Genomic DNA, 22760 nt, shown 5'->3' with positions numbered 1-22760 from the left:
CCTTTAGGCAGAGGCAATCCACATTTAGCTGCATTAGAAGTGCTTTGGAGGCGTGGAGTTAAATCTTAATGCACCCTCCTTATGGTTGGTTTCACATGGTACAGTCTTCCCGACACAACAGCTCTGATGTTCAGGCTGGACAAAGGACTTCATCGTGTGATGAAACCCATACTCGACCCATTCAGGACCAAATCGACTCACACACACACCCACCCATATTTTTTTTCGCTCCCAAAACACAACGTAAAATAGAAAATCAGAATCGGCTTTAATTATTTAGACTGTGGGAGAAATCCAATGAGCTATGAGGATCTTTTTTCACTCACGTCGAATGAATAGTATTACGTGTCAGAAATAATGTGGGCAAATAGATTTCAATTGGTGTCATATCGTACAATGTGTGTCAAGTGCAAATTTAAATTATAGTCGGTTCTGAGAATAAAAGTTATACTGGTAGGAGCCTCCTGGTTACACCAGCCCACAGGGGATTATTGCTTCCGTCCGTCGTGCATCCGAAAATGGGAGGGGTGGGGCTGGGTGGAGAGGGGAGGGTGGGGAGGGGCTGGGTGGGTAGGAGAGAGTGGGGAGGGGCTGGGTGGGGAGAGTGGGGCTGGGTGGGGTGTGGGAGGGGTGGGGCTGGGTGGGGAGGGGCTGGTCACCCCTTGGTGCCCTTATAAAACTCAACGTTTAACCTACTCACGCCGGCTTGTGCCCGCCCTCACAGTCGGGCATATTTACGGAATACACCACGCCGCCGTTGACCCTGGCCATTGACCGAGCAACCCAACGTTCCTACCAGCTCCCTCCGCAGGAATGTGTTTATGAATAAATTAGTTATATAACAATTTCCCAGTGGTATTTCCTATTGGCAAGGATTCTAGAATCTTGTGATGGGAGGATATCTCTACCTTTAAGAATTGTAACTTCATCGATTCCACATAACGGTGCAGGATGATGCCATAGGAAACGACTTACGGTGTCACGTGTCATGAGAACACACAGTGGGTGGCGGCTGTCCACGTGCGTTTGGTTCTGATTGTGAAAATAAACTACCGATTTTAAAGCTACTTTATAAATCGACCAAAACACTCGAGTTGTCGCGTGTATTGTTTTACTATGCTGATGCCAGTTGCTCAATGAAGCGATTGGAGTTGTATATCCATCAGGGAGGGGGCAATGGCCGTTTAGAGTTAGGGGCGAGTTCAGAGATCCCGTCTTGACTCAATGACTTGATGAACGAAAAGCTGCATGAAACAATACATTGATGAATAAGCTCATCGATTGGATGGGCGATTGCTTTTCATCGTGTGCGCACCGACACACCTGGGTTGTAAAGATGTCACGTGACCCCCAATTGACCCCTAACGTTGTTTTCCTTTGCATGTTCATCTTTTTAAATTAACCTTATTTGTTTCAGATACGTCATACGAGTTCTTACAATATTGAAGAACGGCTTGTAGTGAAGAGTATGAGATCATGACAGATCACAAACCAGAGAAACCATGAAAAGCATACGAGATGATTCATGTGAAAGATTTAACAAAGAAGCTCCATCAAAATGGACAATACTGAGATGAAAACAGCAAGCTATTTTCCACAGGAGCAATTTTGGATGGAAAAAAAAGCAATGCGCAGCAGTTGCTGACTCAATTACGAGACATCTGGACCACCCCTTTAGATTGGTCGAACTTACTGGCCTCGGGTGAAGGAATTCTACTAGGAGAGAGGGACCGAAGGGGAATGTGCTTACAGGGGCTCTAGAGGTCCCTGCTCAGAGGTGGGGGACTTGGTGCTGTGGGTCTGATAGAAACGGGCCCTGCTCCTGGTGGTGCTGGGATATAACCAACGTGACACCAATAGTTGCATTTCTGGTGGGGAATTGTACCCTTAGAGACTGCTCCTGCGAAGTGAATTGCGATGCAAGAAACCTGCTGTACGGTACTTCTACATTTTACTGTCCCGTTTAACCCCTAACAATACAGCACCTGGCTGTCAGAGCCGTCCCTCGGGTACGGCGATTCGGGGCGAATGTCCCGGGCCCCACACTTTGGGGCTACCGGCGCTTTCACGTCACCGTGTCAAATGCAATACTTCCGGTTGAGTTTGAAGGTGTCAGGGGTGCCCACACAATGGGATTTGCCCCGATGGACAACCCTGCTGGCATTATGGAGAAACACAAGATCATGGTTTGTATGTTCAGTACATATGTAGTGACATAGAATGGGTCACTACAGCACGGAGCGCTGGTTACTGGTAGAGAGAGGGATCGTGGGTGTAATATCCCGGTCTACCAGCAGGGCAGGTGATAGGCAGGGATGTAGGGCAAAGGTCGCAATCAGGTACCCGATACCCGTACCCTACCCAATACCCGGCTACCCGTACCCAGCTGGGTACGGGTACCCGTTTACGACCCTGGTGCGGCCGGGTACGGGTAGGCCGTGAGTCACTGGTAACTGTTTGTCACTCATTTCCCAACGTCTTGTCTCTTCTCACAATTCAAGTTCCTAGAATCAACCCACCCGCGCCTGCAACATGGCTTCATCCCAGAGGTCGCAATCAGGTATCCGATACCCGTACCCTACCCGTACCTGGCCGGGTATGGGTAGGGTACCCATTTGTGACCCTGGTGCGGCCGGGTACGGGTAAGGAATCAAAACCCGTTTGCGACCTCTGATGTAGGGTAAAGGCGTCAGAAGGAACACGTGGGGCAGAGCCAGAGCCTTCTGGTGGGTTCCAGAAGAGGGCGTGGCCGAGGGCGGGGCCAGGCCACGCTGGGGAGGATAAAAGGGAGGCCCCGACGCTGGGTCAGGGCTGCTGTGGTTTGGGAACAGAACCCATCGTCTTCACCTCCTCGTCGGTATTGGGTCAGGCAGCGTGCCGGCTGTCCTGACCCATATATAGTTATCCCCTATACTGTGGAAAGTGTAGAATAAACGTGTATGCCTCCTACTATTAGTGTCTCTGAATTGACACCTTACACAAATTTAAACCATTAAACCCTCTATCGTACTTGATCCAAACATGAAACTCTCCAACACCTGAAGCCCCTGCACCCATGGCTCTTGGAACACAGCAACACAGGATTTTAACCCCATAAATTACAGATGTTTACAAGTTACAAGGACCAAACATCCCCCCCCCATGACAGAATGACAATTATAAGAGCTTGAGTACTGTACTGCGCAACTGCGTGTTCGTGAAAAACAAACTTCTAAGATCCAGCTGGTAGCGTGAGTGGTGTAATAACATCCATGCCTAGAAAAAGGAGTCGCTTGAGTTTAGTACAAACTTTTTCTTAAACAATATTTAAACATATGTAAATATAAGCAAGAAACAGTCTCTCTCCTCTCCGTAGCCGTCACACAAAGCGTTCTTTTCTGCCACCCTCTGATTCCCAGCTTATTGGTTGATGATGGACGCTTGTGTTGCGCCCGAAACGTCGCGATTTATTTTATATCTACGTGACTTTACCAAAAAAACCAAAGAGTATGGATTCCTGCAGTCACGAAAGCTTCAAATCAAGGTTTTACCCTTTCTGGCAATAAAACAGGCGTTAAGATGTTAAAACACCAATCAAGGAATCCTGTCTGGATTAGTCTGATGTGGACAAATCAGTTTCAAAGACAATGCATATGTTATCAGAGAATAATTAATCTTAACAGCCAATACCAATATGATGCTGATCACTTTTTATTTCATCTTATTGTATGAACCCAATGCAAAAGAGAAAACCCCGACAATGGTTTGAACAGTTGCAGCACTTCTGCAAGAGAAATAAAGTTCTTTAGTAACATCGTCCTTTAATCTCCCACAATCGCCAGTCTGTTCCATTCCCTGCATATCAAATCTTTGTCAATTTCCCTCCTCCCGAGAAAACCCAGACCATTTTTTCTCGCTAGGCAGGCTAGGGGTGAAAAACTCAGCGGAGGGGATCTGATACCGGGGCTAACACCTTTAAGTTTCCTAGGTATTTGCCAAGGCCTGTGTGTGTTTAGCGCATGGGATACGTTTTCCAATTCGGCAGCCGAGCACAGCCTTGGGCATTGCAATGCCAACAGCGATGTCTTCCTGCCCCAGGAGAGGGCGCCAAGAGAGAGTCCGTGCAGCCCAGCCACTCCTCCGCCGAAGAAGCGCAGGCCACCGCGGTGCGATGACCTGATGTGGAAGACGGCACGCCAGTTGGCCGAGGAATGCCAAAGCCAGAAGGCGCGATGCCCGGTCCCCGAACAAGGCGTTCATCCTGAATGTCCGTGCTGCTCCGCTCTGTCCGTCCGTGCTGCTTCACTCTGCCCGTCCGCGCTGCTGCATGTCACCCATCCGTGCTGCTGTGGAGTTTTCTTCACTTCTGGGTGTGTTTGGCATTGCCAGCTTTGTCAGTTTTACTTTTAGAGTGGTGCTTGGAGGCAGAATCTTTATGTCCACTGCTGCTTTTCTTCTTGGAATGAGTCTTAACTAATTTCACCAACATGACAAACAAAAACCAAAATTCATAATCAACGTTTTTGGGTTTAGATCGCGTTATTTATAAATGTGTCGTAACCCTCCACCACCCGACACGGCTAATCAGTAAAAAAGTAATATTGGTCGCGAAAGCCTACGTGTTAAAAAAACTAAATGTAAAACGGTACAGTAATGGAGCACGTAAAAATCGGAATAAAAAGAACTATCACGTGAGACTTGGAATATATTGTACAACGATAAAACAATGTTAAAATAATTCCTTGCAGCATAAGTGATCTCGGGCAGATTATTTGCTTAGAGATGCATATTCTAACATTGGGGACCAATTGACTGGGGAATTACCAGCTTTGGGAGATTTGTGTTGAGAGTGGTGAATGGAGCCAGATTTTTCACTCTTCTTTGTCTTCTCAGAATGAACAGCCGGTTTCAACTCCTCCTTGTGAGACACAACCTCCGTCAGCATGCCACCCGGAGGATCTTTCTCATCGTCCTTCTTGTATGATGTTACTGTAACACACAAACACCACATCGTCATGCACTCCCATGTCACAACTTGTACCTCTTCACAGCACGAGGCATCATTACACACATCGTGTCACTAAAGCACCACATGCATCGTCTTTCTTACGGCATTGTACGAGTAGAGAAAGCGAGTTCATAACTGCGCGTGTTGGGTTAGTAATGCCATTTAATGGCACCTGAAGTAGCCAATGGATTACATTTGTACCTCCTGAAGGAAGCGTGCATTGGACAATGAGCGGCGATGCGATGGACTGCACTTCACCACAATCGAAAATCAGACTCGCATGGATCCATATAGAGGCCACAGTAAAGTCAAGTTGATTTTGTTTAACCAGGTGAGAATTCAAGAGAACAGCATGACTCTCATTTGCAAGTGACCTGGATCACCAACATGATGAAAGCAAAAGAAATTTTAAAAAGTACAGTAATGGAGTGAATAAAAATCGGAATTAAAAAAATGTGTAATACAGGAAATCGAAAATATTGCACAAATATAAAGCAACGTTAAATAATAACTTAATTGTAACGCAAATCAGCTCCGGGAGATTATTCGTTTGGAGATGTAAATTACTAACATTGGGACCAACTGACTCCCACAAAGACTCATGGGCTCACATGAAGAGGCATAGACTCAGACACCCACAGACTTGCATAGAGACCCACAGACACACACAGAGAATTATAGACTCACATAGAGACCCATAGACTCACACAGAGAAGCATAGATTCACGTAAAATGACCCTTGGGCTACACCCATTTCAAACCTTTTAAAACAGTCTGCTTCAGCAGCAGACCATGCTTTCCCACCTGATGACGGACGCTTGTGTTGCATCCGAAACGTCGTGATTTATTTTATTTTATACCTACGTGACTTTACCGAAAGAACCAAAGAGTATGGATTCCTGCACTAACGAAAGCTTCAAATCAAGATTCAGAAGTATAGACTTGCATAGAGACCCATGCAGTCCCGTGTGTGTTTTCAGGTTAAGAATGTTGGATGCTCTACAAGTGTCTTGTTTGGGACACCACCAACTGACCAAATATCTTAGTACCGGCCAGCGATATAAAACAAATTCAACAAAGCATTGAAACATCAAGGTTCCGAGGCATTAGGCAGGGTGCAGGTCTGGTTTCCATGGCCCAGTGACCCACACGTCCGATTAGTACGGTTGGCTACGTACGGTGGGAAAGAAGTTAAACATTCATACAACGTGTAACCCGACAGCCCTCCCTCTTACCTAGAATGCCGATGATGAAAAGGAGGATGCATGACAGCATAATCCCTCCTCCTATCCGCATGATGTCGGGGTTGGCAAGCATCTTCTTGATTGAAACTAAAAACACACCACACCACGTCATTCATGCTATACCACACTGCATCATAGTATGACAACACACCGCAACATGTCGTAGCATGCCACACTATGCATATTACGCTTGTAGAGTGAATTAAAATTTATATCCTGTAGTTTGTGATAGCAGGCTATTCTGTGCTCGACTGAATCACGACATTTTAACGTGCGTTATATGTAAAGAAATGTTCAGATTATTATTTATGACACTGTTTTTACCAAAATGAACCTCGCTGAGTCTCGTGACTAATTTTCAGGAAGGTCCTGCCAAGTTTTCGCAGGAGTGGGAGATGGTTTCTACGTCTAATTACAATTGATTCACTTGCAGGGTAATTGGTTTTAATTGGGCAAATTTGTGCCATGGAACTGTATATGCACTGGTCTTTCACGTCTATAATGTGCATAGAGTCCGTTAAATGCATTTGACCATTGTTCGACTGTTATTAAACAGAGAAACTAAAATTGCCATTGAAAAACAAGATGGCCTCCAGTGTGTGTGAAAAACAACATGGCCGCCAGTGTTTGTGTGCAAATATGTGAAGGGAGTTAATGTGGCGATTCAGTGTTTGTGATGAAGTGTGTGGCGTTATTTGCGTGTAATATGTGGTTTGTGTGTTACATAGAATGCGTGTGTGAGGTGTGGCTGCCTGTGGTATTACACGTGGAAAAAGGTGGTATGTACAATGCAGTGTGAGCAGTTGTTGCGCAAACGCATGATGGGATGTGGTGTGCATGGTGGTAGTGTATGAGTGTGGTGGGGGCATATATGAGGTGTGTCAGCGCAGTGTAGTTTGGTAGTGCGATGTATTCTTACCACATGAGGAGCAAGTGATGACCACCCGTTCACATTTGCCACATTTCATTGCCGGCACTGATTTCCTAGCTGCATCAACAAAAACAACATCACTATGAGCATCATTAGCAGAGGAGCATGTATGTGTGCGTACCTATATGAGTGGTAGTGAAATGTTATCGCACTGCTATACAAACCCGGTGACCCGAGTTGGATTCCTGCTCGCAGCTAACATCGGTAATAAATATATTAACTGGTCCTGTTCCTTCCCTAGGTCGGCTTGGCATTAAATGAGTACCTGGTGCAGGATGTAAACATAAGCATCGGGGAGACAAAGGCCGGGTGTGGCGTTGACCAGCCACCCTCTAGCAGAGGTCGCAATCGGGTACCCGATACCCGTACCCTACCCGATACCCGGCTACCCGTACCTGGCCGGGTACGGGTACCCGTTTGTGACCCTGGTGCGGCCGGGTATGGGTAAGGAATCAAAACCTGCTTGCGACCTCTGCCCTCTAGTGTGCTGTGCCAGCCTTCATAGGTGCTCGCTAACAGAACTTGCTACAACAGTCTGTTAAAGGCTAAACGGGGGTCCTTGTGGGTGGTGTGTTGATTTGTTTACCTTTCCTATACTTTGCACTCCTATCGTGTTTTTGTATTGTTTGTTGTTGTAATTTTGTGATCCGCCCCTACTGGAGGTCTGCATAAAATAGCTTTATGGCTAACGGGATTCCTCCGGTATGAATACATATTTAGATTTTTTGATATGTCGCCATCGTGGTTACATGTGTGGAATTGTGAGTTTTTATTAAGATAATTTTTCCTTCTTGTGGTCGGAAATAAAGTTAATGTAGCACCAGAATTGGTAACTGGGAGTGAGAGAGAGAAGGAATCGACTCGTGGGAGGGAGATGATTACAGAAGGATGAGACTTTGAATTGGCACCAAGAAGGCAAGGCCATTACCTAGCAGTCATGGGACTGGCTGTCCGTGATGAACATGACGACAACATGTAATGTGAGAAGGTGTTGACTCTCGCAGAAGAATCTCTGGTGATGGGCAGGATGAGCAACAGTTCGTAACTTATTATTACCCAGCACGTGACAATGTGGCATCACCAGCTCTGTTAAGGGTTTGTTCACAACAAATCGGGTGTGGAATGAATGAACGTGCCGTGTGTGTGTGTGTGTGCATAGCCTCTGGGTGTCGATTGGGATGTGCGATCACTTACCACAGGTTTCGCACGGCGCCTGTGTAATCTCTGTAGAGAAAAGAACAAGGGCGATGATCACAATCACAAATGAGCAAGCATGCAATGGTCATGGCACCTGATCAATTGAGCTCGTGTGCAGGCGCTAGGTTTCAATGTTACATCGCAGGACCATTGCAGACAGTAACTGCTTGGGGAAGCCTTCAGCAGTGGATTGAACATGGCTACTGCTGCTGCTAATGATAAATGTCTAACCTGATACAGGTAGGAACAACAGTTCCACACTGCCCACCAGGGATTATTTGTCTGTCGTGCATAGCCCCTCCCAAACATGTACGCATCCCGGATTGGTTGAAGTGTGTCACGTGACCGCGAGCTTTGTGTCGTGCACGAATGCGCTGTCCAACCAAGTTCCTACCTGCCCACTCCGAAGGAACGTGTTGATTTTTTTCCATTAAATCTTTGGCTGCTTAATATCCATTCGTGGAGCACCTCAGCAGGATAATCATTTAATTATCTGGCGGGAATCAAACCCAGGTCTCGACCATGCTCACTCACACCTCTGCTGTGGTATTAGACACCTGAATTATCCAAGTTTGGAAATGCTTTTTAACTCAAGGTTTTAACGTTGTAACTTCAATAGTGTCTCATTCCCCTGATTTCCCGTCTTGATCAATCGCAGTCCCAGTTAACTTGTTTCGGAAAGCACAGGTGGGGGAAGGATTGGGGAGAACGTTGTTGAGTCACGATGACCAAGCCTCCAGTTTCAAGTTGATTTTGTGTCACCGGGTGGGAACTCTAGAGACCGAGATGAGTCGTATTTGTACTCTTTGTTTTTTTCGGTAAAGTCACGTAGGTAAAAAATACAACAAAATAAATGAAAACAACTATATTAAATCACGACGTTTTGGGCGCAACCCACACTTAAGCGGCTGTGCTTTCGCTACGTTGTCCCCACCTGAAGAAGGACGCTTGTGTTTTCGCCCGAAACGTCGTGATTTAATTTAGTTGCTTTCACTTATTTTATTTTATTTTTTACCTACGTGACTTTACCAAAAAAACCAAAGAGTATGAATCCTTGCAGTCACGAAAGCTTCAAATCTAGGAGTCTTATTTACACGAGTGACCTGGGTCACCAACATGACAAAAGAAAAACTAAATAAAGTACAGCTACGACACCAATCCAGGGCCAGCCCTGCGGCTAAACACTGGCCATGGGAAACACGCGTTTTGTCTCAGCCTCTCAATTCCAGTTTCATTCTCACACCTTCCATCTTTTCTTCGTATTCTGTTCCGACAGCGATTAATCTTGATAGAACATCTGTAGATACAAGAACACCGCCAATATCTGTACCATCTACACCATCACCACAATCGCGATCGCTAAAAACATCAACACATTCACCAGTATTACCATGAAAAATTATGTAATGATGAGTTATTATGGACCCCTTCCTGAATAGTTTCTCATTTTACAATTCTTACAATTTCTCTAGTTATCAACCACATTCGGTGCCGCATGTCTACAAATCAGAATTTGGAGGCAAGGGTTGGTGGACCACGTAGACTTTTCACCCAAACTGGCTGGCAGTACATCAAGTGGATTCTTGAATCCGTCTGTGTTGGCCTTTGGGTGCTATGCCCTCAGACGTATGGGTTTTCTCTGGGTACAGATTCCTTCCCGCTCCCGGTGAAACGCGCCTTTACATGAAACTGGCCAACCCCCCCCCCCCCCCCCCCGATGTCGCTGTGAATAATGTTGGTAAAAGCGTGCCACCTTGTCTGACTCCCCCTTTTCGTTGGCACTTTGGAACTTTCTTCACACAACCCTAGTGTGGTTGATGTGTTTGTAAAATAGTTTTTACTATTTCTAAATTATGTTTTATTTAGGCCTCGGTTTGTGACAGCTCAGATGTCTGCAACAGTCTCCACCGATGAGACAAATTCATTTTCATCATCTACAGCGGCGGGGCGCAATGGTGATTGGAATTCATCCGTTACTTATAGAATCTGACTGCATGGACAAATATGTAACAGTATTCCTGTCAACGCTACTTAAACAAGTTCAAGTGTTACCTGGAACATCGACGGTCTTCGGACCCGATTTTTCTGCACAGAGAGAGACAACAACAACAACTGATGAGTCAATGTACACCGGCTCCAATGCTACTTCAACTTGGAGCGCAAATCTCAGAACACGCAATGCGCAAGTTCTCCCAGTGATGTGGCGTGAGATTGACGAGCAGTCGCTTGAAAACAGGAGGGGAGAGAGTTGAAAGGGTTAACTGGTGGAGGGGCAACCCTGGAGCGTGACCTTATTTCAAGGTGGCACACACCAAACTCGACGCTGAGCAAACTTTAAACGAATAATTCAACAGGTAAACACGATCTCAAAACACATTTGGGCATCAAGAAAATGTTTCTCCAGCCGTGCGAGCCCACACGCCAGATTCCTCGAGTCGACTGCTCAGGCGTTTCCAGCGATACACATGTCGTCCCCTTCTGCAGAGAGAACTAACCTGGTTGCCACTCCACCTTCATATTGGCAAAGGGACTAAACCCACCACATTGTCAATAATGCTACTAATTAAAAATGAAAGTGTTACCTGGATTATTGGCCATCCGGATGCCACCTAATAGTACTGTAGAGATAGAGACAGACACCACAACGACGGATTAGACAATGTACACCGACTCCAATGCTAATTTCATTCGCAGCGCGACTCTCAGACTGCCCAGTGGCGTGGTGTGAGATTGACTAGCAGTGGCGTGAGGGAGGTGAAAGGGTGGAGCGGCAACCCTGCAGCTTTACCTCATTTAAGAGTGGGGGCGGGGGGGGTTCACGACACAGTTACCACTTCACAAACTTTAAATTGACGTGAAACAATAAACACAATGTGTATGACAAGATCTGCGATTGTTCGTCGTACATTCTGCCATTGCACGAAACAACACCTATTTATTTCATTTTCTTGTTAAGGCCACAGTCTTATTGACAAATGTGTTGTGTTTATGATTGAGTACTCGTGGACAACTGCCAATACAGCAGCATCAGAAAGTAATTTGTGTTAATGAGGAAAGACTGCGACGCCCATTGCTTAATTTAAATCATGTTTGCTTATTACGGCGGTGAGCATGGCGTGTGGTGGTGAGCGTAGTTGTGCGGTGGCAAGTGTGATGGTTTGTTGGGGTGTTGGTGAGTGCGGGGTTACGTGTGTTGGTGTGATTGTGAGTTTGGTGAGGGTGGTTGTGTGTGATGATTTGTTGATGTGGTGTTGAGTGCGCTGTGGATGGTTTGTTGGTGGTGTTGAGTGTGGTGGCGAGTGTGTGAAGAGCGTAATGCTCACCCATTGGCCTCATGGAGTCAATAATGTCGAGAATCCTCTTCAGGAACACGGGAGCCACGTCCACAAAATCAACTGTGAAGACATCAACATCATCGATTACCATCAACTATCACCACTGTCAACTTTCTCTGACAGTTCCATTAAAGCATCAGCAACACGACCTTTAACTTCTGAGCAATATTCGCTTAGAATTAATTATACGTGTTATTGATTTCAGTTAATTGTTTTGGCTTGGGTTTATTAAATCCAACGTGTTTTATGCGTTATAATAGGTGTTGTTAGGGTTAAGTCTAGGACCTAGGGTATGTAGGATTATAACAGATTTCTGCGGAGGGAGCTGGTAGGAACGTTGGGTTACTCGGTCAATAGCCAGGGTCAACAGCTGCGTGGTGTATTCCGCAAATATGCCCGATTGTGAGGGCGGGCACAAGCCGGCGTGAGTAGGTTAAACGTTGAGTTGTATAAGGGCACCACGGGGTGACCAGCCCCTCCCCACCCAGCCCCACCCCTCCCACCCCCCACCCAGCCCCTCCCCACCCAGCCCCTCCCCACCCTCCCGACCCAGCCCCTCCCCACCCTCTCCTCCCCACCCAGCCCCACCTTCCCCACCCAGCCCCTCCCCTCCCCACCCAGCCCCTCCCCACCCTCCCCTCCCCACCCAGCCCCTCCCCACCCTCCCCTCCCCACCCAGCCCCTCTCTGCACGACGGACGGACACAATAATCCCCTGTGGGCTGGTATAACCAGGAGGTTTCTACCAGTATTAATAATACCCAACGATTAACAGCAATGGCAATAAGGGTTATTATATTTTTTTATAAGCGACAGGGCAACACAGTGGAAACACTCGTGCCTCACAAAAATAAGTTCTTGGGTTTGATTCTCGACTTGAGTGCCTTTCTGCGTGGAGATTGTATGTTTTGTCGCTGTTCTGCATGGGATTTCTCCAGGTTGTCCAGTTTCCTCCCAAAGCCAAACTAAACTATACAATTTGTTGTGGAATTGGGCAAACATCCCAATGCTGAAAATGTACCCGCAAATAACTCATTTGGAATTACACACAGCCGCATTGTCCATGAATGCAACATTTGGCAAGACCCTCCTGACATTTACAAGAAAAAACTGAAAAAAGTAATTTTTCAATGATACTTCAAGTTTTGATGATTGTTTTGTTTAACCCGGTGAGAACTTAAGAGACCAGGATGAGTGTCATTTGCAAGAGTGACCTTGGGTGGTATTAATCTGCCAGCAAAGGGACAATGATGTGTATAATCCAAATGTAGTCATTTGTGGATCACTTTCGAATTTGACACATTTGGACCCTGACGTAAGTACACAATGGCCTACTCTTAGAATGACATCGGGGGATCTTTCATGTCCACTCTAAGCGAAGCGGACAGTGCGTAGTTTATTACGGTTATTGCACAGCGCAGCAATAGCCAGGGTGGCCGCTGGATTCGAACCGTGAAACCCTCTGCAACTAGCGGCGAACATGCTACCAGCAATGCCATACCACCGCCATAAAACAGGGGCAGAATAACATCAAAGGGAGTGTAGAAAGAGAGCTGGGAAAAGAGGGGTTTGAGAACTGGGATTGAGAGTGGGGATTGAGAGCTGGGATTGAAATATGTGAATAGAGGACAGGAATTTGATAGCACCACTTACATAGAATGGGGGCCTCTTTATTGCCAATCTCTGTGATGATCTTGTACATCTCCTTCTTGTGGTCCACGCTCACCCCTGGTATGGACTCCTTAAGCTGATTCCGCACGTCATTGAAGATCGGGGAGCAACGCAGGCAGCAGAGCGCAGGGCTCACAGGACCCAGTAGCAGCAGCAGAAGCACCAGTAGCAGGGCCCGGAGAGACATCGTGGCACTAGAAGCATCCATCGCTCCTAAACAAGATCTCCAATTAGCACGGTTGGCTACGTACGGTGCCAAAGAAGTTCAATATACATACAAGAACAATACAAAGATCCCCCGCATAGCCTAAACAGACTGTAGAAGCAAGTGCTGTTAGCAAGGACCTATGAAGCCCGACACGGCATACGTGGGGGTGGGTGGCCAGCACCACGTCCAGCCGCCTTTGTCTCCCTAGTGGGAATATATCCATACCGCATCTGGTACTGCACAGACACACGTGTCTATCATGTAAGAGTTGGTGGCAGACAGTGTGTACGTACTGCATACATACACAACCAACATTACAAAACATCTCTCTAACTCAATATAAATAGCACTATTGAACCAAACTTTTTAAAGCCAATTGCCATCAACAATTTTGTATCAATTGCACAGAACAGTGTGGCTGTTGCATTTTCCTGCGTAAATTTTATACATATCAAATCTGACGGGTGTGGTGCTGACCGTGTGGGCCAACATCGACGCTCACAAACAACCCTTGGCCCAGCCGTCCTTCAGGGGGACATCTGTCTGTGTATTTGTTGTGAAGCTTACACGGGGGGGTCTGTGTTTCGTGTGTACCGATTCGCTATCAAAGCAGGCGGCGAGGTACTGTACTCACGTTTTGACGTTTTAAACAAAATGAGTTGTAGATGTTAATGACGTTTTGCTAAATACCTTAACTATTGTTCACTTTGTCCATGTTAATAGACGATATTAGTAGAAGTTTAACCAAGTGTTGGAGGATCTGATGCTTAGAGAGCAACGAATGCATGCGTCCACCCAGGGCCCGATTAAGGCGTGGGGGCTTTAGGGGCTACAGACAAGGGGCCTCCGCCAGCTGGAGGGCCTCCAGAGATGAAGTTAAAAGTTATTTAATCTCGATTTGAAGTTTTCGTGAATGCAGGGATCCATACTCGTTGGTTCTTTCGGTAAAGTCACGTAGGTATAAAATAAAATAAACGGGCACTTGTGTTGCGCCCGAAACGTCGTGATTTTATGTATTTTATACCTACGTGACTTTACCGAAAGAACCAAAGTTATTTCTTTTGTGAATGTTGAATTTTATTTGTTTTTAGCCTTGTAAAAATACAATTTTATTTTTCTTTAATTTTGTTTTCCTTATTCTTGGTTCTTTCGGTAAAGTCACATAAAAGGGAAATAATAAAAATAATTAAATAAATATAAAACAATAAAAAATTATCACGTTTCGACTGCACACAAGCAATCATAATCAGGTGTGAAATCCACAACAAGGTTTTTTTATTTTCTTGCTGTGGATTTCACACCTGATGATGATTGCTTGTGTTGCAGTCGAAACGTCATGAGAATTTTTATAGTTTTATATTTATATTATTTTATTATTTCCATTCTACGTGACTTTACCGAAAAGACCAAGAATATGAATCCCTGCAGTCACGAAAGCTGTAAATCAAAATCTGTTTTCCTTTTTAATAATTATTGGGAGGCTTCACAGTACCTGTAGTCCAGGGGCATACAAAATCTTAATCCGGCCCCTGCTACACCACTGCATTGTGGGCCGACGTCACCACGTCCTGAGGTGACGTGACGGTGACGACGTCACTATCATTACCGGGCGTGTTGTCACGTGACTCTACCACTCACATCTCGCAGCGGATATACAGAGTGTGTGTGTATACGGGTCACTGCGTGTTTATACTGCATAGACAATATGTGCACGAGTTAGTGGTAGACACTGCGTGTGTAGGTGCAGCACACATACACCACGTGCTTACCACGTGGTGTCGCACCAAAGCAGGTGGGGGGATGTCAGCTGTACTCACGTTTTGACGGTTCAGAAAGACAACCCAAGTTGTAGATGTTCACAATGAATCGCTAACGATGTTGACGACTTTTGGTCGACGATGTCAGTAGAAGTTGAACGAAAACGTGGTCGAGGAGCGCAACAGACGCGTGCCAAACACCACTGCATTGTGGGCGGACGGTACCACTTCCGGTGATTACGTAGTTGGTGACGTCACCACTGTGACGACACGTGTCACGTGACTCCACACTGTGTCTATGCGTGTTGCTGCATTACACAGTGCACGTATATAGACACAGTGTCTATAACACATTGTCCTGCTGCGGAGGGAGCTGGTAGGAACGTTGGGTTGCTCGGTCAATGGCCTGCAGGGTCAACGGCGGCGTGGTGTATTCCGCAACTATGCCCGACTGTGAGGGCGGGCACAAGCCGGCGTGAGTAGGTTAAACGTTGAGTTTTATAAGGGCACCACGGGGTGACCAGCCCCTCCCCACCCAGCCCCACCCCTTCCCTCCCCACCCAGCCCCACTCTCCCCACCCAGCCCCACCCCTCCCCTCCCCACCCAGCCCCTCCCCACCCAGCCCCACCCCTCCCCACTCTCCCCACCCAGCCCCACCCCACCCAGCCCCTCCCCACCCAGCCCCACCCCTTCCACCCCCCACCCAGCCCTACCCTCCCCACCCAGCCCCTCCCCACCCAGCCCCTCTCCACCCAGCCCCACCCCTCCCATTTTTTGATGCACGACGGACGGACACAATAATCCCTTGTGGACTGATGGAACCAGGTGGTTCCTACCAGTATAAGGTACGGGTTAGTGGTAGACACAGACGCAGTGTCTGTGTCATGTACGGGTTAGTGGTGGACACACCGGTGCTGTGTAAACATCAGCACTGGGGGAGACAAAGGCGGCCGGGCATGGTGCCGATCAAGCTCACCCCCTTGCCGGCTTTTAATCGATGTTGGGTATCGGCACTTGCACCTCCGATTCGCACGGTCGGCAACGTACAGAAGGAACGAAGTTCAACGCACAAAGATCCCCTCTATAGCCCGAACAGACTGTTGGGGCATTGTAAAGCGATGATCAATCACTCTGCGTGCGCGCACGGCACAGCTCGGAGTAAGCATGGCACAAGAGACGTTCTTGCTGTCGAGTAGGGACGTGCTCCCGATTTTCAAATTATTCTTGGAAAAAATCCCAAACATAGGCCCTCCTGAAGGCAGGAAACCCCATAAAAGCCACGTGACGTGGCTTATCAAGTCCTGCCCATCATCTCTCTCATCCAGCGTAACGGTGATAGTAGAAAATCTTACTGGTAGGAACCACCTGGTTCCACCAGCCCACAGGGGATTATTGTGTCCGTCCGTCGTGCATACAAAAATGGGAGGGGTGGGGCTGGGTGGAGAGGCTGGGTGGGGAAGGGAGGGTGGGGAGGGGCTGGGTGGGGAGGGGCTGGTCACCTCGTGGTGCCCTTATAAAACTCAACGTTTAACCTACTCACGCCGGCTTGTGCCCGCCCTCACAGTCGGCCATATTTGCGGAATACACCACGCCGCCGTTGACCCTGCAGGCCATTGACCGAGCAACCCAACGTTCCTACCAGCTCCCTCCGCAGGAATGTGTTTTTATTTTCCTCCCCCCCGCCCCAAGTGTTTCCGTGTTATCCGATTAGTCGTTTGTTCGACCCGATAACCGGCAGAATAACCGATTACCGGAATCATCGGATAGCCCAGCTGTATAAAATGACCATGGTTGATAAGGGCAAGGTAAACATGGGCTTCAAGGATGCAATCGAAAGGAAAAAAAATACAAATATATTTACACAAACAGATAAAACATGAAAGTTGACTTGAAATTGTATTTAATGTACAATATATAATTTACAGGTAGAAAGGTACATGGATCAAATCACTTCGTTTTCTCATAAAATATTAATAATCATTTTAGTTACGTAGTATATTTTCTGAACCGACCTTGGATTAATTTCGCTACGTCTATTCAATCTACATGGAACTGCCGACAGAAATAGCATTGAGCCTTTCAACGACGGAAATCACACTAACACTTCATCACTCCGTGTTGAGTTTCTCTTTTGATCACCTGTAAGGCGCTAAAGTGACTAATTTATTGGTTACTGCAACAAAAATATAGATCAATACTGACATTAATGTACGTGAAATTACGAGTGCCAAAACTGTACATATTTTTTTTTTACAAAATACTTGTTTTTTTCCCTTCTCCGCATTAAAAACTTGAGTTCGATCAATTCATAAACACGGTCGTCAAACAGGCAAGATTCCAACGTTTCGCTAAGTGAAAGAGAGGTCAAGTTAATCAGCAATACAAAGACACTAAGGCGACAGCGATGTTGCTTAGTAGTTTTAACTCGCCAGCTGGAAAGCCGTCTCAAAGCACACACAGAATTGAGAAAACACCCTATACCGAAAGCTTCATCACTGAGATTTGTAAGATTGGCGGCTGTTGGATCACATTTGGTGGGTTGGTGCCGTTCAAACGAAATCGTTGGTACACTTAATACATTCTTGGCATTCTTGGAGCGAAAGGGCTATCACCAAGGTTCTCACAAAGTACTGTATGCAGTAGTTTTGTAGTAATTGGCGACGATTGCTCTTTTAATCTGCAAATTGAGTTAGTCTGCAGCAAATTTGTCAAATGTGGACCGTGACGCTGGAATCCATGCCCTGCTCTTTTCGAAGAACTTCTAATGTCCACGGTGAAGCAGACGATGTATAGTATTTATGGTTAATACACCCGCGATATTGGCTTGGGCTGATATGGTATTTATGGTTAATCAGCCATTGAGAAGCCACAATGTGGATCTTACTGGAGTTGTGGAATCTGGAACCCCATTCTTCAATTCTTGTCCGGATCGTTTCAACTCTGAAACAAAATTAATTCTTTAAATTCGCCCCTTTTTTTTACTTTTAAATGGGGGTTTTAACTTTTTTTTACTTAAAAATTAAGATATATTTTAAACGCTCTCTCTTTAAAGTAACATTTAAAGGGGGATGCGGCTCCAGTAAGCCCACACCGACCAACCACCACTGGATTTTAAACAAAACAAATATACAACGCTTAGGTTAGGCAAAGTTATTTCCCAGCCAATCGTGATGAGCCATGAACGTGTCTCCGCTAAACCAGACTCACAATTTATTTACGCATATTTATGCTTGCGTTAACGCGCATAAACACGTGTTTTTCTTGTTTCATATATCATGAAGATTTAAAAAAAACATCTGCCACAAAGCCAAAAACAACACGACCGCGACGATATCTCACACACAGCAGGCAGTGGACCAAAGTAGTTGGGTATTCTCATTTCTGGAAGCAATAATGGCACTTTCTTTTGATGTAAACATCTTAATCGGGCCGACTGCCGTTCCTCGATCGCAGTAATCGAGTTGACTTACTCCTGCTCTCGTAATGTGCACTTCATCTACGAGCCCCCATCAGAGTACAAAAGTCAGAATATTAAGATTGGATGACACGCTACCCGGTAACGCATCTCACGACCGTAGATATTTTACAATGAGAAGTCGTTTTTTTAAAGACAGTTAAGATGCATATAAGCACACGTAATACAAGCACAGTTGTATTATAAGCAACACGTCCTTACATTTTACACTGGTGGGGGGAAGGCAATGGGCATTTTTTGGGTACAAGCACACGACTTCTGATATAAGCTAACATGGCCTTGCTCCCAAGGGGTGTGCTTCAATCCAAATGATGCTGCAACCTAATGCATTCTAACAAAACCACGTAAGCCCTTGCCTTATGTTTGCTCCCGAGATATCGACCGAAACTCCGCTCTTCCCGGCGTTTAAGCGTAGGGCGCCAGAATGACCGGGTTTGCAGGCGGAACCCAAAGATTGGGTCCCTAAATCAATACCAGCATTTAAAAATTATTCCAGGTGATACGTCACATATCCCGAACGTAGTCACATCGTATATCTTACCCTGGCCGCCTAACCGCCCACACCCAATGCAGCACTTGAAGCATGATGCAACTGTGGTTTTTACAGATGTTCAATTACACAATCTTTTGACAAACAGAAATGTATTCTTAATCTTGCGTACATTCGCTCACTTCTAGAGCACAGTGAAGCTTTTGACCCTTGTTTAAAGCAGTTTGCGATATATCTCTGCCTATTTAGCATTTCTGCGTCAGATGTGCAACGTTGTACCGTGCGTAAATCTCGGAATGGTTGAATATATCTTGCACAGCAGACTGGGTGCCCAGTCATAATGCTATACGGTAGTGTGGACATGCAGCTGCAGTTTCATTATACTACTCATGCGGCCACATCAATTACGTTTAAAATATCGACAGCATTGTTATTGTAAACAAATTTTCACAATTAAAAATATGTACATCATTTTTTGTTTTTATTTCCTGCGTTATTGTTTTGCATGGTTTTTTTAAGAATCCATTGCATTCTTATACAACGTATTTACATTATTGTACATTTTTTAAGGATTTGCGCATTTTCAGGACGCTTAATTGCCTCCGTCACTCAAAGCACCACGTAGCAACCATTTCGATGACCTGCTTCAGTCTAGCCAAGGGGATCCCCCCCCCAGTGGCAGCTGTCTCTGTGTGTGAAAAAGACAAATGCAGCACTGGTCTGCAAATGGGCATTAGTCTGTCAGCAGATGTTCTATGCACAAACCTCCCCCCATCTGATGAATATGGACATTCCACAACAAACATGGGGTTGCAATGCGGACGATTTCCCTCAAATGCGAACTTTAAAGATGTATCATCTCTCTTATATAAATTTACATATTGTAAAAAAAACAATTAGCTCCAAAAAATGTTTCCGTAAAAAATAATTTCCTCAAAATCTTTCTTCAAATCTCAAGATAAGATAATGTGACAGTCACCGTTTGGTGCAGCCCTGCAAATTCTTGCCCAAGCCACTGTTGGTGAAAAGGCCTCGAATTGAGGGAGCCCTAGAGAGCTCATCTACTAAAAGGTATCTGGCCTACTCTGCCACACATCCTCACAGCAACTTTTGTCTAGCACAGGGGTCGGCAACCTACGGCTCCGGAGCCGCATGCGGCTCTTTACGGGCTGCTTCTTGACGATGAGTACGTATGTACAGTATGTACTCAGATGCATTGCGGCTCTTGAAATACTGAATTTTGTACCGAATTGGAAAGAAATGGCTCTTCTTGTTATTTTGGTTGCCGACCCCTGTCTAGCATAACGTGCTTTTAGATGAGCTTATGCGGCCGTCTGGAACGCTCTTTCCTTCCGATATAATGAAGTCACTGGCGCTATGCACTTTTAAATCTAGATCGAAAACTTGTTTCTTGAGCACTACTTTTTTTGTTTAGTTTGTTGTCCTTCCGCCGCACCTCAGATTAGCACCGTTGGCTACGTACTACGTGAAAGAAGTTCAACATACGTACATAGTGACCAGACGTACTGGACGATTTAACACTGCTGGGTGGACAGAGGTTTGGGGGATTTAAGAAATCTGCAGCGTTGTTTCAACTGCCGCGCGCTAGGAGATCGACCCAACGTTCACTAGGTAGCAAGTTCAATGTGCTAACCATTACATATCGGCAGCATCCCACAGCTGCTATCAGTCCTGGCTTAATGTGTGCGTCATCTTTTACGGACGTAAATTGTGCTGTTCACACACTGCATTTATCCCAAAGAGAACTGTTGTTTTTTTTAAGGCTGTTCTTTTGCAGCTGACCTATGTAATGATGTATTATTCATTTCGAGGATTTCCATATAAATTCAATGGCATTATAAGGCCAACATTTGAAAATATATACACTACCCCTTTTCCATTGGCACATACGAGCTGAGCCAGTGCAGGGCCCCTCACAGGACACATTCATTGCGCGAGACGTCAGCGGCACGGCTCAACTTCTGCCTTGGGAAAAATGCGGCACCTCCTCTTCAGCCGCGCCGGGCTAGGCTCGGCATAGGCACGGCGCGGGTTTAGTACGGTGGAAAAGAGGTATTGTACGCACGTAACACTAAGTCTAATTGATTTTTTCAAGTTCAAAATAAAAACGCTATCTCTAGACACAGCGCCAGTCGCTCAAAACTGTCGCTTGAATAACATATAATTATTCAGAATTCATGCGGAAATGCCATACATTAGAATTATCTGGAATGTATACCAATTTCCTTTTAAACACGTTATCAAATACAGCTATTGGAACCAATAAGAATCGTTTGGAATCAGTTACAATTAAATGAGCAGCATACAAATTATTATTATTATTATGCTATAGTCTATTTACAAATATTCATTTTTTTACCTGCAATGTTGGCCATTTAACATAAAATATGGCAGCAATAATAATCTGACTTTAAAACTGGGATGTATAATAATAATGTAAAAATCTGGATGAAAAAATTGTACAATTAGACACACGGACAGAAAATAAAAATTGCACCTTTTCTAAGAACACGAAGAAACCAGAAAGGAAAAATGGTCACGTCGCTAATCACACAGTGCTGGGGACGTTGGGTCAGTGTCTCGCACGAGCGTCACTAGCGCCGTTCTGTGGTGGCCGCGTGGTGTGCTGGTTCCCCGCCTCCGCCTGGCTCAGCGACACCTTCATGTCCTTCTCTCCTGCAGCTGCCGACAGAAAGAAAACAGGCCCTTAAGAGACATACGCAAAGCACGCTATTGAACGTACATGTTTTCTGAACTTCTTTCGCACCGTACGTAGCCAACCGTGTATAATCGGAGCTATTCAAAGGCGACCGTCGACAACGCTCAAAGGTGACGAGCGCAGCGTGTCGGCAGCGGTCGTCGTAAGATAAACGACAGCCCCAGCCACAAGTAACGCCGGCCCTGCTGACCAGAGGTCGCAACCGGGTACCCGATACCCGTACCCTACCCGATACCCGGCTACCCGTACCCAGGCGGGTACGGGTACGGGTACACGTTTGCGACCCTGGTGCGGCCGGGTACGGGTAGGCCGTGAGTCACTGGTAACTGTTTGTCACTCATTTCCCAACGTCTTGTCTCTTCTCACAATTCAAGTTCCTAGAATCAACCCACCCGTGCCTGCAACATGGCTTCATCCCAGAGGTCGCAATCAGGTACCCGATACCCGTACCCTACCCGTACCCGGCCGGGTACGGGTAGGGTACGGGTACAGCCGGGTACGGGTACCCGTTTGCGACCCTGGTGCGGCCGGGTACGGGTACGGGTAAGGAATCAAAACCCGTTTGCGACCTCTGCTGCTGACCCAATGCAGCCCATCTCTCCATGCATGCCAAATATTTGTTCATCGTTACCAAGCTATCGATTGATGGCGATTAACGGAGGAAACTATGCGGTTGTGCTGTGTAGCTCTTCGACGCAGCCTTGGGGTCGTACCACGCAATGTCC

The 22760-nt window shown here is 46.1% G+C and overlaps 2 protein-coding genes across 2 annotated transcripts in view; both read right to left on the bottom strand.

The window, feature by feature from the left end:
* Nucleotides 1–3744: 3744 nt before the first annotated feature.
* On the bottom strand, nt 3745–15509 carry LOC133356241 (uncharacterized). Its single transcript, XM_061573627.1, has 11 exons — nt 15390–15509; nt 13347–13577; nt 11683–11754; nt 10942–10977; nt 10412–10444; nt 9603–9656; nt 8357–8386; nt 7151–7219; nt 6223–6318; nt 4804–4968; nt 3745–4452 (listed from the first exon to the last, which is right to left on the bottom strand). The coding sequence occupies exons 2-11, from the start codon at nt 13570–13572 to the stop codon at nt 4340–4342; spliced, it is 894 nt and encodes a 297-aa protein (XP_061429611.1). The 5' UTR covers nt 13573–13577; nt 15390–15509; the 3' UTR covers nt 3745–4339.
* A 1725-nt stretch (nt 15510–17234) lies between these two features.
* LOC133356176 (egl nine homolog 1-like) overlaps nt 17235–22760 on the bottom strand; it is a 54618-nt gene continuing 49092 nt past the window's right edge. Inside the window, exon 7 of the mRNA XM_061573555.1 lies at nt 17235–21998. Coding sequence (XP_061429539.1) covers nt 21889–21998 — 110 coding nt within the window. The 3' untranslated portion in view covers nt 17235–21888. The remainder of the gene's footprint in view (nt 21999–22760) is intronic.

The sequence above is a fragment of the Lethenteron reissneri genome, chromosome 53 (assembly GCF_015708825.2).
Source record: "Lethenteron reissneri isolate LAM-NWPU_2019-01 chromosome 53, ASM1570882v1, whole genome shotgun sequence".
NCBI classification, from domain to species: domain Eukaryota; kingdom Metazoa; phylum Chordata; class Hyperoartia; order Petromyzontiformes; family Petromyzontidae; genus Lethenteron; species Lethenteron reissneri.
Note: the sequence above shows the minus strand (reverse complement) of the source record. Positions and strands in the feature narration are given on the sequence as shown.

What these genes read in the sequence shown, in the direction of transcription:
- LOC133356241 (XM_061573627.1), bottom strand. Translation starts at nt 13,572, where the DNA reads ATGGATGCTTCTAGTGCCACGATGTCTCTCCGGGCCCTGCTACTGGTG. An exon ending in TGACTCCATGAGGCCAATGG is followed by an intron (nt 10,978 to 11,682) that starts GTGAGCATTACG and finishes CTATCTCTACAG; the next exon opens with TACTATTAGGTGGCATCCGG. An exon ending in CATCACTTGCTCCTCATGTG is followed by an intron (nt 6,319 to 7,150) that starts GTAAGAATACAT and finishes GTGTGTTTTTAG; the next exon opens with TTTCAATCAAGAAGATGCTT.